The sequence below is a fragment of the Delphinapterus leucas genome, chromosome 3, assembly GCF_059928025.1.
Source record: "Delphinapterus leucas isolate spDelLeu-1000000601 "Yukka" chromosome 3, BTC_Dleu_Yukka2, whole genome shotgun sequence".
Classification (NCBI taxonomy): Eukaryota; Metazoa; Chordata; class Mammalia; order Artiodactyla; family Monodontidae; genus Delphinapterus; species Delphinapterus leucas.
In genome coordinates this window covers 79,784,721-79,802,105 of record NC_143131.1, presented here as the reverse complement: position 1 = coordinate 79,802,105, position 17,385 = coordinate 79,784,721, and the positions used below count along the sequence as shown (strand labels likewise).

At 40.3% G+C, this 17,385-nt stretch overlaps 1 protein-coding gene across 5 annotated transcripts in view; it reads right to left on the bottom strand.

The window, feature by feature from the left end:
• LNPEP (leucyl and cystinyl aminopeptidase) overlaps positions 1-15,083 on the bottom strand; it is a 106,553-nt gene extending 91,470 nt beyond the window's left edge. For 2 of the 5 annotated variants that reach the window (XM_022592271.3, XM_089909137.1), the window contains exon 1: positions 14,182-15,079. In XM_022592271.3, coding sequence (XP_022447979.2) covers positions 14,182-14,200 — 19 coding nt within the window. In that variant the 5' untranslated portion in view covers positions 14,201-15,079. Of the gene's footprint in view, positions 1-12,554; positions 13,897-14,181 lie in introns of those variants that run through there. The other 3 variants (XM_089909139.1, XM_089909138.1, XM_022592279.3) reach the window with 3 other exon arrangements.
• Positions 15,084-17,385: the final 2,302 nt, after the last annotated feature.

Here is a 17,385-nt window from a genome sequence, read left to right as displayed (position 1 = left end):
ATACATATACGTACACACACACACACACACACACCCCCAACTTCTTTATCCATTCATCCATAGATGAACATTTAGGTTGTTTCCATGTCTTGGCTACAGAAAATAATGCTGCTATGAACATGGGGGGCACAGATATTTTTTGAAGGGGAAGATAGTTTAAGTAGATCAATCCTAGTCATTCATGGTCCCAAAGAACCCACAGAAAAAAAGAGAGTTGATTCTAGTTCTCTTAAAGGTCTAAATCATTCTATGGTGGGACAGGCATGGGACAAAGGATTTTCTATCATTTTGGACTCAGTAGATCAGGACAAGTAGAAAAAAATAATTAAACTTAACCTTGCAGGACTTTAATTCATCAAAATTAAGATAAGTCTAAGAAGTCACCAAAGGACTGAGAAGTTAAATGATATTTCCATATTATGTGTATGTTGGAAGTAGAGGGTTTTGGGAAAGAGGGGCAGCTTGTTGAAAACCCAAGTGCCCATCAACAGACAACTGGTTTAAGAAGATGTGGTGGATATATATATATATATATATATATATATATGGGTATATATATTATTCAGTCATAAAAAAGAATGAAATATTGCCACCTGCAGCAACATGAATGGATCTAAAGAAAATCATACTAGTGAAGTAAGTCAGACAGACAAAGGCAATTATTATATAATATCACTTACATGTGGAATCTAAAAAATAATACTAATGAATCTATTTACAAAACAGAAACAGGCTCACAGACATAGGAAACAAGTTTACGGTCACCAAAAGGGAAAAGGGGGGAGGGGGAGAGGGATAAATTAGGAATATGAGATTAACAGATACACACTACTATACATAAAATAGATTAATTACAAGGATTTACTGTATAGCACAGGGAACTATATTCCGTATCTTGTAATAACCTATAATGGAAAATAATCTGAAATATATATATATAAAACAAATTGAATCACTTTGCTGCACACCTGAAACTAACATAATATTGTAAATCAACTATACTTCAATAAATGGATAGGTCTGATAGGAACTAATAAATGTAAAATGATTGATCCAAATGGAACATCATGGCTTGGCAACCACCAAAAAATAACAATAAAGTTGTTTTTTTTTAATAATAAAAAAGAAGAAAACCCTTCAGATATAAACAGAAGATAGATAAAAATCAATTTTTATTTTTTAAAGCTAATTAAAAAATTTTAAGTAATTCTGTGTCCTCCCTAGTTTAGAACCATCCAGGGATGAAATAAATGACTGTAGAATACTCAAATAACAAAGGCATCTGATGTGTGGTTTGTCAGATATGCCTGGCTAGAACATTTCCTTCTCCTGTGACCTAGATCTGTCTTAAGAAACTTGCTGCCCAATTCCAACAGCCCCACTTTCTACCTGCTGCGGATTCCTAAGGTATTCCACCCCAGTCTCTATAAAAGACAGGTTTAACGTTTAGAGTAACAGTTCTCAAGATGTGGTATGGGTACCCCTAGGAATTTCTGATACTCTTTCAGCCAGTCTTCAAGGTCAAAACTATTTTCATAATCAGATGTTATTTGCTGTTTCCATGCCCATTCTCTCATGAGTGTACAGTGGAGTTTTCCATAGGCTACATGATGCTTTATATAACAGATTGAACACAGAAGCAAATGTGAAAATCCAGTTGTCTTCTGTTATGCCAGACATTAAAAACAATTGCAACAATGTAAAATAATGTCTCTCACTAATATTTTTGTTTTGGAAATAGTTATTTTATTTAAAATGTTATTTATGTTAACATGTAAAAGTCTTTTTATTATTATTATGAAATATGTTAATAAACATTTAAAAAATCTCTCAGTGTTCTAAGTATCCAGATATGGTAAGTATCTAGAGACAACCCACACAAACAAAAGCTCTTAGGGGTCCACAATAATTTTTAAGAGTATATAAAAGGAGTCCGGAGACGAAAAAGTTTGAGAAGCGTTAACTGTGCCTTCAAAGATAAAGAAAAAAATCCCCAAACTCTCCAGAGATCTTGATTCAAGCATGGACGTCTCAGTATATTGTTAGAAAATGTATATAGAGTAAACACATAAAGTAAGGAAAGTAAATATAGAAGGTCTGAATCACTCTATAGTAGGGCCGGAAGGGACAAGGGATTTTGGATCATCCTGGATTCCTGGGTCCAGAAAAAACTACTTGAATTTAACCATATATGCTCCTTTGAGCATCCTCAGGCAGGAACGTGGACTTCAATAATTTGTCCCTATGAAAAAACACAACCTTCTTTACCTTCAGGTAAACGAAATTGTCCAAAGCGAAGGCTGCCTGTTATGGACTGAATTGTTTCTCCCCCGCCCCCAGCTTCATATATTGAAGGACTAATCCCCATTGTGACTGTTTTGGGAGACAGGGCCTTTAAGGAAGTGATTAAGGTGAAATGAGGTCATAAGAGCAGGCTGACAGGACTGGTGTTCTGAGCAGAGGAAGAGACACCAGGGCTCTCTATACACACAGAAGAAAGGCCATGTGAGGACACAGCAAGAAGGCAGCCATCTGCAAGCCAGGAAGAGGACTATCACCAGAAACCAACCATGCCGGCATCTTAATCTTGAACTCCTAACCTTCACACTGTAGGAACACTTTTGTTAAGCTACCCAGTCTGTGGTACCCTGCCTATACTCTGTTTCCATGTAAGCACTCCATAAATATACTGAGTAAGAGGGGGAAAAGGAGACTTTTTAAGTGGGAAGGAGATGTTGAATAAATGTCTTTACAGTTCACACACCATTATTTATGTTACGTGGCCACTAAGCAGATGTTTAAGTGTTGCTCTTCTCAAAATGTCACCTATTTTTTACCTTTGATTAATATCAGGACAGAAACATCCACATTTTTTCCTACTGGTTAGTGTCAGGTCTAAAATTCATGCTTTCATATTTCAGTTCATACTATAATTAACTCATACCATTAGTTATTCTATTTTGTCAAGGGAGCCCTGCCTGTCAATGGCTTTACCTACTTGACAGCCATGACACAGCTTCACCTCCTTTACTCTTTCTGTAAGGCCAGCTGAATGCTTATGCATAACCAATTCATGCCTCTTACCAATTCTGGGATATTAGGAAATTCCTTTCTAAAAGTCAAATCTAATTGGCTTGGGAATTGTTTTTGTGGCTCTCTAATGAAGGGCAAAATAACCCAATGGCAGGTCAGCCAGAAGGCCCTACAGCACTGCAGGAAAAGAAATTGATTTAACTGTACCACTTTGGTCTCAAATGCACAGTAGCTCTCTAGCTATGAAAAAGGCACAGAAGATGAAAGGACAAGGGAGGAAAATGTTGGGTCATTCTTTAATTTTGATTTTGAAAATGCTTCAGAGTAAGAGACACCCTCTCTCTAAGCATCATCTTCCCTCCCCTCAGACACAGGGACCATGTCTTATTTAGCACTATCTTGCCGGTACAAAGCACAGGGTCTGAAACACAGCAAGTGCTCAAAATGCATTTCAATGGAAAGGGAACCTAAATGAACATTGATAAGAATATTCAAAAAAAGCGCCTTGAAATTACTCTATTTGTTATAGACATATTTATAGAAAAAGGAAGAGCACTGAAATTCAACTTTACTTGCAAAAAATAAAAGAAAAAAACCTCCAAATTAAAAGAGCACAAACAAAACAAAATTGCTATTTAAATGTTTTAGAGTTGTTTGATGTAATATTAGTCTTAGATAACATTTACTGAATATCCAATATGTATGAAACACTATATTAGATGCCAACTCTAGTAGCAACCAAATACAAGAGAACTGTGTTTTTAATCTGTTAAATGTAACTGACAGTCCCTGGCTGAACAAGCATGCATGTTCTTTACACAGAATTTGAAATGTGGTTTTTAACCACTGAGAACATGAATCCTAAACTAGTGGTACCTCTGCTTTCATAACATACTTTATCCTTCTTTGAGCATCCCTGGGAATAAATGTGGACTCTAGTAACTTATTCCTGTGGGAAAACACTATCTTCTTAACCCTGAGGTATTCCAGGGGCAATTATAGCCCAAGATGAGGAATACCTCTACTCGGTCCCATGCAATCCATCCATATAGCCACCAAACACTTGAAGGATTATTCCTTACATCCTTTACCTTGATGTTTGATCAAAATCACTACCTTGTATGTTTCAGAAGTTCAAAATGTTATCTTTGTGAGGAAAACAAACAAAATCCAGATCCAGAGCCTCCTGGCAGGGTTGAAGTAAGGAGGTAAACTGCCATAATTCACAATAGATTCTTAGAGCCAAAAGCTGCTGCCAAGTTACATTTATTCAGCAATAATAATAATAAAATAAGGGTGTCACTGTCACTAGCAGAAATACAAATTCACTAGTAAAACTAGCTTCTTAGTAAGCTTCCTGTGAGGAAACATAACAAAATGGGTATGAATTTAAATACACATTATATTATAGACATGTTTGTTTGCATTCGTGACGCCTATGATATTTGTAGGCCTTGTTACCAGTAAACAAAGTATGTTTATTCTATATCCTCACGTTAACACTACCCCTTTTGGTCTTTAATTCCTCACCATTTCAACCCCACCTAACAGACAAAATATATATAATACCTAAGACTGAAATAAGTTCTACTTGTATGAATAATGAGGTGTTGCATATTACATTTGCTTGAAGGAACAGGAAAAACACACGTAAGCCAGAATTAAATTGGATGTAGAAATGAGTAGTTCCTCTAGTTTGGCAACACTTCCCTGAAAGTGTTACAAATGCATAATAGTGGTTAATAAATATAAAATGGAAAGAATCCTCCCTTATACTAGCCTCAAGCCTTTAGTAAACAAGATACAAGAAATACCATATGTTCACCATTTCAAAATCTCACCATGGCTGGAATATGCCAAACTATCATGTACCTTAAACTTCAGTGAATATCAGAAAAATTTTTGAGTTTCTGTGCATATTTTAGTTTTTTAACTAAAGATATTAAAACATCTCGGTAATATCCTTAAATAAGAATCACAGAGCTAGTGAGTGAGGAGCTAGGATTTGAATGCAGCAGTCTGACCTGCTCTTCACTATTATGCTACACTATGCAGTAGTCTTATGAAATGAGGTAGATTCATGGACAGATCTCCAAAATGAAGAAATAAAAGTACTGATTGACATATATACACTAATATGTATAAAATAGATAACAAATAAGAACCTGCTATATAAAAAATTAAATCAAATTTAAAAAAAAGAAATAAAAGTACAAAACCAAATGTACCCAAGGAGAATGGTGTGGGATGGGACCTGTCCTTCTCAAAGTCTGATAGTCTTTGAAGAGAGTGTACTGATTTGTGCATCCGTATACCTTTAAAAAAAATTAATTCTACTGGAATGTAAGCTCCTCAAGGGCAGAGACCATTCTTCATTCATATTGTACTCCAGCTTTAAGAATAAAGCTTGGACTAAGTTAGCATACAGTGAAGGTATTTATTTGAGGGGGTATCTTTTAAAAAAGAGTTAAGTGGGGATATGTCAAAGACAAATTAAAAAAAAAATCTGTTAACTGAGCTAGTTTAAAATGGTATGCAAGAAAATTTGCATTAAAACATTCACAGTATGCTTCTTCTCTGACCCCCACTCCTGGCTCCCCAATGCAGAAGAATGCAGCAAGGAGACATGGAAAACTAATTTTGGTTTGTTATACTTTTAATCTTGGTGATAAAAATAAGAGGTGAAGAAAAATTATTAGCATGATGTAAACAGGAAGAAATTCAAATGCAAAAAAAAGGGAAAATAACAACAACAAAAAAGAGAAGAAAATAACTAACTAGATTTGAACCCCAGCACTACCTGGTTTCAGTGAAAAAGAATTAAGCCCAAAGCACTCATCTTCTACAAAATTTTTTGTACTATATATTTCTGCATTTATTTTCTCTGGTTGTTATCCACAGTGGAATTAATATAGAACCAAGAGAAAATATAAAATTTACAATAATGTACAAGGTTCTAACAATAACCATTTAATTCTACTGAATAGCACTCAAAAACAGTGTCAATTCCACAGAGGAAATAATCTAGTTAAACAATTCTGGCTAGAAGACACCAAAAAGCATCAGGTTAACAGTGCAACAGTGCAATAGTACATGGACTAAAAATAGACCAGTTCAGAATACTGAGAGCATTTAATTCCTTTATCCTTATATTTATTATTATGACAATGATCAGAATTCACATAAAGATATGCCATTTTAGTCACTTAAAAGTTAGCCAATATCCTTGTGGGGAAAATAAAATTATTTTAGCTTAATTTTCAATTTTCTTTTCCTTTTCTAGGCTAGTTATTTTATCCTAATGTTTATATTTATGTCAAATATGTCCTCCAGTCAAACTTATAATCTTTATCTTACAAAATATTTCTAAAAATCTTTCCTCATAACATAGGTCCCACAGTCCTTGACAATCCTCAGGGTACCTCTTAGAAAGATTTAGCTATAAAAAGTAATTGAAAATGTCATTGATGACTAAATATTTATGCTCATTAATCTCTTGGGCAAAGCTACATACCTTTGTAAAATCTAAAGCTAAAAAGTTTATCTTTAATTCCATCAACTACCTGGATATTGTTTCAAAAAAAATCTTAACTGCAACCGCAAAAAAAAAAAAAAAAAAAAAAAATTTTCTGGGGCTTTCCTGGTGGCGCAGTGGTTGAGAGTCTGCCTGCCAATGCAGGGGACACGGATTCGTGCCCCAGTCCAGGAGGATCCCACATGCCGTGGAGCGGCTGGGCCCGTGAGCCATGGCCGTTGAGCCTGTGCGTCCGGAGCCTGGGCTCCACAACGGGAGAGGCGACAACACTGAGAGGCCCGGGTACCACAAAAAAAAAAAAAAAAAAACTTAACTGCATAATTCCTTAGTTAACATGAAAAACGGCATTCAGCATAATAAATTATGAGTTTTATTATGAGTGATTTAACAGAGAGTGCATATCACTGCATGAGAGCTGCAGAAGAAGTTTCTAAGAACTCTTCAATATACAGAATGCTTATGAGTTAGATAATACTTCAGTTGGTGAATAAATTTGCTAAACTTGATCTCAGATGGATTTGAACAAATAATTATTTTATTAATAATTCTGAAATATTTCTCCATCAGAATGATAAAACACAAAGTAAATGATAGTACCAAATCTATAGCAAATGCTGTCAATATACAACTTACTGAGAGTCAGTTTGATTATCATGAACCTATTTTTTTTTTAAATAGTGATTATCCATAAGTCTGGGATTGTAACCACATTTTTTCTACCAATAGTTATTGTCACTTGATTATTTGCCAAGAAAAGCTTCTATGTATGAATTCTTCAAGTCTTTATCTCAAAAGCATTTCCCAAATTGGCAATTAATTACAACAGAACTATGTACCCAACTGCAATGAACAACTGCACTCTAGGCTAGCCACACTTTAGTGAACGTGCATTTATTTCTATCCAACTCAGCACACTATCATTTTTATCTAATCTCCAAGTCAGACTAGACCCTCCTTCCCACATTGAATTATTTTTCCGTGTGCTTCCTTCAAATGGAAAATTACTAAGCGTCTCGGTAGCTTGTATGGATGCAGATGGAAGTGAGGCTGCTGTTTTAAACAGCAATGCATTTCTTATTCCCACAAACACCCAACACTCTACCCTCAGTTTGAGCTGTTTTCTTAATCTAGGTGTCCAATCTAGATACTGAAAGGCCAATGTCACTGCCCCAAAAGGTTTAGGGACTAAGCATTTAGTTTAAAGAGCAGAGAAACTACTGCTAAAAGTATAAGGGGAAACCAGCCCAAACTTACAGGCACGATCTTAATATATCTAGGACACGCTAGTTCCTCCCACCAAGCCCCAAGGGGCTTACTTAGCCATTGAGGCCCTTTTGACAATTATGGGACAAGAAGAAACTAGACAAATATTATACTACTTTTGTCTTCAAATCACACTACTAACACCAACTTAAAGAAAGATCTTTTAAACATTTAGCCCTCCTTAATCACTCCCACTAAACTCCATTTTTCCTCTAAACAAAACTCTGGAATGGTGTAACGTTGAGGTGACGAATATTCTAACAACTGTTTTAAATCTTATAAAGTAACAATTTCAGCTGTGACCCAAAGCCTCCTTAACCGCCGGAAAGTTCCTCTATGACACCAAATGACACCTGAGGCAGTTGTCTGGGAGACACTACCACACAGTCCTGGTCATCATTTGCTGTGAGATCCAGGAAGGAAAGGAGCACATCCAACCCACAGAGGTACCAGTTCTCTCAATGCACTTCCCATTCTCCTGTTCTCTCAGCTTATGAAGCTCTCCCTGTAGAACATCAGAAAACCTCCTTAAACACCCTTCCTCCCAGATCTCTGGCTTGGCCTCCCCCAATAGCACCAGAGGTCTGGAGAAGACTCTGGACCATCCAATCCCCCAATCTACAGAAGTCCAGACAATTGGCTGGAGTTTTGTTTTGGTGACTTCATTCTTTAACTAAGTGGGAGGAATTCCCAGGAGGACCTTCATTAAGGAAAAGAGCTTCAACAGGTCTTCTACATTGGAACTTGATTCTCCACTGTTTTTTCAAACGCCCTTGGAAGCCTAAATTTTCTTTATTTGGAAAAGGAACTGATTTCTAGTTTAGATGCAAGGCTGGAATTTTTAAAAAACTGGTTCATTGTTCAACCATAAGCATCAGTAGAAAGGTGAAACAAAACCAGGCAATAAAGAACAGTGACTGCCACCACGATGGTCCCACAAGGTCAACGGCTCAACAGTACTCTGTATCTTTTTTTTTTTCTTGAAATCTGAAACATTCAGGAAAGTGAACAGTACTAACTTAGAAGTAACTATGACTTTTCTGACTAGGAAAGAGAAGCACACAGTATGATTAAACTCATGGCAAATGTTTTCTATCTCCTTCTAGGGCCTCCAAATGCCAGTCTTAACTCATTCATCCCCTCACCCCTCCATTCCTTTTGTCCAACCAGACCCACCTACTTCCCCTTTCCAGCCCTGACTCTTATATTTCAATCTCACACAACAGTGTCCTACTCTCCAAAAGAGACTCATTTCCAAGCCAAAGACTTGCAAGGCTCAATGTATGACCATTTTGAAAATCTCTGCCTATCAGCTTCCTCCTTACCTTAAATCTCTACATAGCTCTCACCTTCATCACTAATTCTCTTTAAGTCCCAGTTTTCCCCAAAGATCTTTGGATTCAGAGTCCTACAGGCACTCCCAGGATAATCACAAATGGATTACAACAATGAGTCAGGTTACAGGGGAATCCTGACGGCTCTTTCATAGACACAGGAACTCTTACTGTCACACTGCACAGAAACACCAGGGCAATGAGCAGCCTTCTCCACAAAGCCCACTGGATAAAAAAGGAGCTGTACCACCAAGGGCTCCAAAATTTCCCTCATTCCCATTCCTAGTTTCCAGTGAACACTCTTAAAAGGTACATATCTAGGAATTCAAATTTAAAAAAAAAACAAAAACCTATTTCTCAGCTTGCTCCAATGACGTTACGGAAAAGTGCAGTGGTATTAGCTCCAACTCCAACCTCCTACAGTTTTTAAGACATGTGGTAGCTAATTAACAGAATGTGGCTGCACTGTCCTCCTCACCTCAAGGGCCAAGAACCACAGGCCTGATTTAGCTCCATCCCAACTTCTGGGGTAACTCCGGCTAAACTCCTCTATATCTCAATCTCCTAACATTTTCACAGAGAGAGTCAAAACGAGGCTGTTTTCTAACAGGAGTGTTACACTTAATCAGTAGAAATGTAAACTTATTGTTGACAGATGTTATATAAACAGGTTATAAAGACAATCCTGTACATTTATTTCATAATTAGAAATCTTCTATATTTTCTTCTTCTGTATTCTATTATTTTCACATTCTTCTATATTCTATTATTTTCATATTAGCATGAAAATAAAACTAGATTATTCCATTTCATTTCTCTTATTGAGGTTAGCATTAACTGATAGCAGGTTTGTGGGGCTTTTTGTAACTGTGCCTAGCAGAAAATCTACTTGTAAACAGGCATTTCAAAAATGGTGTCTGACTGAACTACTGAGGAGGAAATCAACCCTTGCTTATTTTCTATATGATAATTTCCTTATAACCAATCTTTATGGTTCTATCTCTTTCAAGCTGAGTTCTCAAGAATCATTTACAGATAAATGATAATCACTGGTTTCAACTGTTTCTAAAATATGCTGTCTATTTATCTTGTCTCAAGATACTTTTTTGGGGAAGTTGTTATGTAAAGTGAAGAACTTTTCCACCTCTGCTTTCCAGTTAAAAACTGGATTGGTTTCTAGTTACAGCCTCAACCTTATACTATTAAATGATGTTAACATTCAAATCCAGTACACTCCTATTTCCCTTAACTGAAATAAATATTTAAGGCAGAAGGATAAAAGCAGAATTTAACTTATATCCCATCATATAGAGGAACTATTATCTTCCATTTTTAAGGTTTTCTTCTCAATATGGTAAGTTATCACAGAACAAAAGAAAACTGTATATGAACAGAATGTGGTAAGCTCACATTTTTGACAGTTGCTAAAAAAAAAAATTTAAAACAAATGCATATCTATAGGATAAATGTTATTTGTAAGATTAAAAAGGTGAAATCACAATTTTATACTGCCTTACAATCCATGAATATCTAATTAGTTGTCCAGACTTCCCATTTTGGAAGTTGGGAAATACTTGCACTTGGATGCCAATCTGAAAACAAAAAAAAATAGTTTTATAAGACAGGAAAGTCCCCCTTGTTTGATTATGTACCAGGCTGTAGTACTAAAGTGATTACTAGGGGCTTTGGGGGAAAAAAACTGTTTAAATTATGTTTTCAGTGCTGGAGCTTCAAAATGTCATCCTTTTCCACCCTCTGAAGATTTACTTTGGGCCATACCACAAACTAGAAAGCATTTAAAAATACACACACACATATACACATAAATATATACATATGGAATTTGCTTATCTAGTAAACTTCTCAAAAGCTCCCTTCTGGTGAATACTTCTAGTATGCTCAAAATGAAGTGCAGATTCCTAGACCCAACCTCAGACCTCCTCAATCAGACTCTGAGGGTGAGCTCTGTATTTCCATTCCTTAACATAAATTTCAATTATTCTAAAATACCCCAACCCTGCATGCAAATGAGAACAAATAAAACTAGGTGGTCATCAAATAATTACTTGCCCTAATCTAGTACATCTATCAAAAGACCTCTAGAGTTGCTATCTATTTTTTGTTTGGTTTTTGGTAATATATCAATCACTGCTCCGTAACAGTTTCACTTCTACCTGCCTAACAGAACGTAATAGTTACTACCAAACCAATCTTGAGTACTAGTCCAGCACAGTTCTCTCCCCATAAAAAAAGCACCAAAGATCCAAAGCCAGACTGGCTATCTAGTCTTCAGCATAATAGTCACGAGTCCCCACCAAGGGCAAGACCAAAAATATCTCCTGAGCCAAATGGAAATTCTTGGCAATAAGGTGCCTCCTGGTAAGCCCTTTCTGGAGATGTGCATATTAAATGGATTACAGCAGTGTGTTACCTCGACAGGTTAACATAGGCCAGTCATCAAATAAATCCATTATCAGCAGGCAGAGAGCAGGGTCCAAGAAAAATGAGCCACACCTGAAGCAACTTTTGACAGAAAACGCAGAAAGTAGAAAAAGCCTTACTGGAACAGATGAGTACTGAAAACCAAATTAGCAAAACAAACTGAATTTGCCTCCTTTACAAATTTACCTTTTCAGGCGGTGAAATCATTGACAAGATTTTAACTGAAAGATACGTGGGTCCCAAATTACTGAAACTTTTTTGTTAAGCTCTCACACCTCTCTCCATATACAGGGATATATGAGAAAATGTAAGTGGTGACGATTTTATTGAAAGAGAATAAATGTGTAACAAAAGCCCACACCAAACTTGATAAGCCCTGCAATAATAAATTCTATGGGTAATGGAATACCCTGCACCAGAACACACAGACCTATGGGAGAATTAGATGTACCTATTCTTTGTACTCAAAAGGATTAAGTACAAAGATAAACATACTTTACACTATACCCTGTCCTGTTTGAAGACACTAGAAAATTCTACAGTTATTCTTCAAAAGTTCTGAAATAAATAATGAGTCCACCTTAAACCTGAAAAGCACCTAAAATTGCTAGGACCTAATTTCTTGTTGACTTTAGTTGTTGTAGTTTCTATTCTCCTTGCTAAAGGACGCTAGATAATGAGTGATTAATACATTAACTAAAATGATGCATTGCTAAACTGTCTCCAGCACAGACTCTGAAAAATCTGGAAGATAGACAGGAAAGGATTAGAAATCCAATTTCCTACATGAAAGTTGAAGCATTGCTTCTTTTTTGTTCTCCTCTCTGGGGCTTTTCCACTGCCCTCCCAAATGTGACAATTTGCAAACATTCACATCTAGAGGAGCATATGCTAAAACTATTCTAAGACGGGAGAAAAGACCCCAATTTTAAGATTTGAGAATGTACCTTAATTCTGTAGGCACAGGTTCACCAAATCAGCTAGCAAAAATCTTGACCAACTGGGTGACTCAGCCTTGCTGTGAGGTTTTTTTAATTTTAATTTATTGGAAACTTCTCGTTTAAAACCCCACAAACATGGAATCTCCAAGCTTTATACCTAGAACAAAGAAAAAGCCTTGGAATACTCATTGGAAGGGATTTAAGGATTTGTATTGAACATATTCTATACCAAAGTACTAGATGGTCTCTAAGCTTCCTTTCAGCTCAAATCTTCCTTATTTTTCTTAGTAAATTTACCAGACTATCCTTAGAGCCTTAGTAATTACAAATAGAACCTGAATGAGAAAGAAAATTCAGAATTAAAGTTGTCATCATTAAGCCTAATTAAACAGGCAGGAAGATGGCAGTAGAATAAAGCATTCTGAATTAGGGACAGGGAGAATTACGAGTAGTTCGCAGTCCCATGAATGAAACACCGCATACAACAAAGTCTGGCTAGGGTTTAGGACATACTGGACAACGTTTCTGTCTCCTGGGTGGCAACGGACCCACCCAAACAGGGATAGATTTTGTCTTCTATTAATGCGACAAACTACTGATATCTATCTTAAGTAACCAACCATCCGCAGGAAAACACATGTCAACTAGAAAGATGACTCTCATTTTAGTGTGAATTCTCCCTTACTGGCAGTTTTCCTACTTTATATCCCAAAAGGGAATCCATATACTCAACGCCGCAAACTGTAAGACATCTCACCCCAACACTGTGACTCTGGCACTTCTGGTCCAAACAAAAGCCATCGTTTTAAGTAGGGTGGGATTTGTTCGCTCCATTCAGTAAAGGGCTGTGGCTGTTAGCAGAACATCCTGCAGGCTCCTGCTTTGACACTTGCCTCAAGTCACGCTGTGCAATCACCGTGACGGACCCTTGATATTTAATGAGTCTTCGACTGAAAAACTGACATTCTCGGGAGCCAGGGAAACGAGGCTTGAACGCCCTGCGGAGTGCGTCCGAAACAGACGGGAGGGTGGCAATGCCGGCAGGAACCTCCTCGGCACTCAGCAGGGGTGATCAAGTCTTTCCACAAGTTTCTCTTCCTTCCACTAAATTAACCTGCAAAGCCCCCACCCCGTCCTATTAGGAAAAGTCACACCAGCAACTCGCTGAAGGACGGGGGGGACAGCTCCCAGCGCGCCACAGAAGTTGGGTTTGGTCGCGGTTTAACCCTTCCTGCCCCAGAGCCATGGCCGACACCCCCTTCACCCGGGGCAAACCCAGGCTGCCAACTTTCCCGCTGCCCCCTCCTCTGCGCACAGCAGCCCAAACTTTGCTGTTCGTCCACCTGGGCGCGCAGCGGAGCGTGGGGTCTGGCCGCACCCGACACCGCCCCCACCCGGGGCAGGCGGCGGCGCTGACCTTCACGCCAGCCCCCAGCCAGAGACCGCTGCCGCCCGCCCCCTCCCCCGAGCCTCGAACTGCCTCCCGCGGTCCCCTTCCACCGCCCCCAAACGCTCGCGGGAAAACCGCGGCGGGGGCGACTGCAGCTCGACCTCGCGTGTCACGACTGCCCACGACCCTCTGGGCCCCAGAGAGCACCGGTCCCGGCCCTGGCTCCTCTGGCCGCCCACTCACCATCCGTGAAGGGATCCATTTTCCCCCCTCCGCGGCTCTTTTCAGCCGGAGAGCCCAAGCTTCCTACTCCAAGAGCTGAAGCGGCCCTGCCGACTGAGCATGCCCAGCGCGGCGCCGAGGGCTGTCGGGGAGGTGCCGCGAGGGGCGGCGCCGCTCCGCCCACTCTGAGATCCGCCGCTCCGGGTTTTCGCTACAGCTGCAGAAAGAGCGAGGGAAACTAGAGGAAAAATCACCACACAGGCCTTGGCTGACTCCTGGGAGAGGAGCTGGAGGAGCGGGTTAGATCTGGGGGCGGGTCCATGGGCGTGGCCGGAGCAAGCCTCGCCCCTGGCAGAAAGGCCGGTGGCTCTGTCTCGTCCAGTGCTCAGAACAGCGGTCAGTCATCAAGCAAACGTGATGGCCAGTTGCGTCCGGCCGGGCCGGGCCCTAGACGCCAGGAGCCCGGCACCGCGCCGGTAAAACACAGTCAATGCCCCGTGGAGCAGACATTCCAGAGACAGACAATAAACTAACACAAGACACACGAGGCTGAAATAAATGCCCCGTTGAGCATTAATTTGGGTGATGTGATGGAGAACGAGTGGGTCGCTAATTCGGATGTCTTGGTGAGGAGAAGCCTGGCTGGGAGGTGCCACTGTAGCCGAGATCTGAAGGCAGAGTAGGAGGCTGCGGGCGAAGGTCGCTCCCCTGACAGCGAAGCTTCGCTTTCCCTGGGGAGTCCGACTCCGGGAAGCTCACTCCGCCAAGGCTCGAGGGAGCAGACACTGTGGGTCGTGTCTGTAGGGCTGCGCGCTCACAGCACAGTGGTCCCAAGCCGTCGGTGGCCTGGAGACTGAAGGGAGGCGGGGACCCCAGCGGAACAGAGGGCACCCGGGGTCCTGTCCTCGGGCTAGCAGTTCGGGGCGCGGCCTCTACGTGCAGGCGGATCACAAAACCCGGCACTGGATCCGCCGGGGCCGCGGGCGCCGCAGGATGTGGGCAGAAGGCAGCCCAGCCGAGCCTTAAATCAACACCTGCGGCTCCCCGGGGTGCCGCCGCTGCGGCCCGCGGCCCGGCCAGGCAGAGCTAGGCCGGAGAAGCGGAAACTCTCTTGGTCGCCCCCGCCGCACAGCACTCGCGCTCTAGCCTCCAGCCCCCAGCCCCAATTGTTTACAGTGGCAAACCCGGGCAGGCACAGCGAACCTTCGGGATGAAATAACCAGGGGCCCCGTGAGTCCCGGGAGGCTTGTCGGGGCCCCGCTTCTTCATCCCTTGCTCAGCGTGCTTATCGCCGCCACGCTGCGGAGTTCTCAGCCCTCCCAGAGTGCTGCCACCGCCAACTGTCCCTCTTCCCTCCTCCCCTAGCACAACCCTGGCCCCAGCAGCAACTTGGCTCCCGCGATGCCTCACTGCGCCTGCCAACTGTCAGGCGCTCCTCCGAGGCTGTCAACGGCAGGGCGTCGGGTGCAAACACGTGGAGGCCAGCGCAAACTGCCCGGGCAAACAGGGATGCCCGCGGTGCTGTTCGACCCGCGTGGGAATTAGAAATTAGGTTTCAAAGAAGTAAAATCGAAGTGCAATATTGTATTTTGCAATGTTGTATTTTTAAGTGTCGATTGTATTAAATCACCCACTTCCGCTTTAAAACCTCCAGTGGATACCGATCACTTAGAATAAAAGCGAAACTTAACTCTGGGACCTTATCTCCTACACGTGCTCACGATACTTTGTCTACAGAGGCCTTTTGGCTGTTAGTCACCAAGTTACATCCAATCATTCCTGTTGCATGTTCCTCGTGCAAGAACTGTTCCTTCTGCCTGGTACCTTACCTGCCAGTTCCTTCTTGTATTTAAGGTCTCAACTCAAATGTCATCTCTGCAGAGAGCTCTTCCCTGACCACACAATCAAAAATAGGTCCACACATGGTCTACTCTAAAAAGACTGAGCCCTGCTTTAATACCTTCACAACAGTCATCGCTGTCTAAAATAATGTTTTTGTTTGTTCTTTCATTATGATCAATCTCCCTCTCAAGAATGCAAGCTCCACGAAGTCAGGGTCATTACCTTCATAAAGGGCTGTATCCTAATCCCTAGATAAGTATGCAATAAATAATTTGTGAATGGATGCAATGGTATTTTAAGTTCTAGTTGACGTGCAACGTTGAAAACCCTTCCAGAGAACATTTCTGTATTGAGTGGTGTGTTTGTGATCAGTACAGAGAAGGTGTCTATATCATATGATACCTCAAAGCTGCTCTCTTCCCATTGTGTTAAAGATAATCAGAGCCTTTAGGCTGCCTCCTCAATGCCCCCCTCCCAACTTCAGAACCAAAAATAGGAAGTGAACCACAGGGGCTGGTACATAAGTGTTCAAATATTATATAGTATATGCAGTGCTGGATTTTGTTAAAAGGACCCCACACATTGTATTGCTTAGATAAGAGGCTCTTACCTATATTTTAGGTCATGTCATGTTCCTTTGGAGTTATTTTTGCAATCAAAGCACTTAGTATCAGAGATATTTAAAACTCCACAGCTTGTTAAATCCCCTCACCTCACCTCACCTGTAAGCTATAGTCTATCATGCTTTTAAGTGTGAAACACGTTACCTTGTGTTTGGTCTTAAATACTTCAGTTCTACAGAGACTTGTAAAAAGGCTTCACCATTGCACTAGCATATATAGGTGGATCATCATGTCTTTTGAGATTTCTATGGCATAGAGACAAATAACTTCTTTATCCTCCCTTTGCCCACCTCTTGCCTCCCATCCCTCCTGTTCCTACACACACACACACACACAAATACATTAAGGACCATTTAAAGGCTTGTGGGTTGGTACTGGGGGTAAAAAGAGGAAAGAAAATCAAAATGTTTCAGAATCCTACCTACCCTCAAAAGAGTGAAAGTGAATTTTGTTTTGTTTGATTCTGGGTTTTTATTTTTTGGATACCATTTTACATTTCACTTCATAAAGCCTTTTTGAGGGAACACAATTTCACGAATTCACTACTGAAACCCATTATGTTTCAGTCTTTAACCTCCTCCTACCCTCCCACACAGAACTTCCTTTTTAGTTAAGGGCATAATACTTTAAATTATTATGAAATAACTATTTACTATCAGAGGAGATAGTGTGACATTATCTACTATATTCATTTACTAGTTTCAGAATCTTTGATGTCTACCATTTACCATTTGAAAACCAAAAATTTGGAGGGCTAATT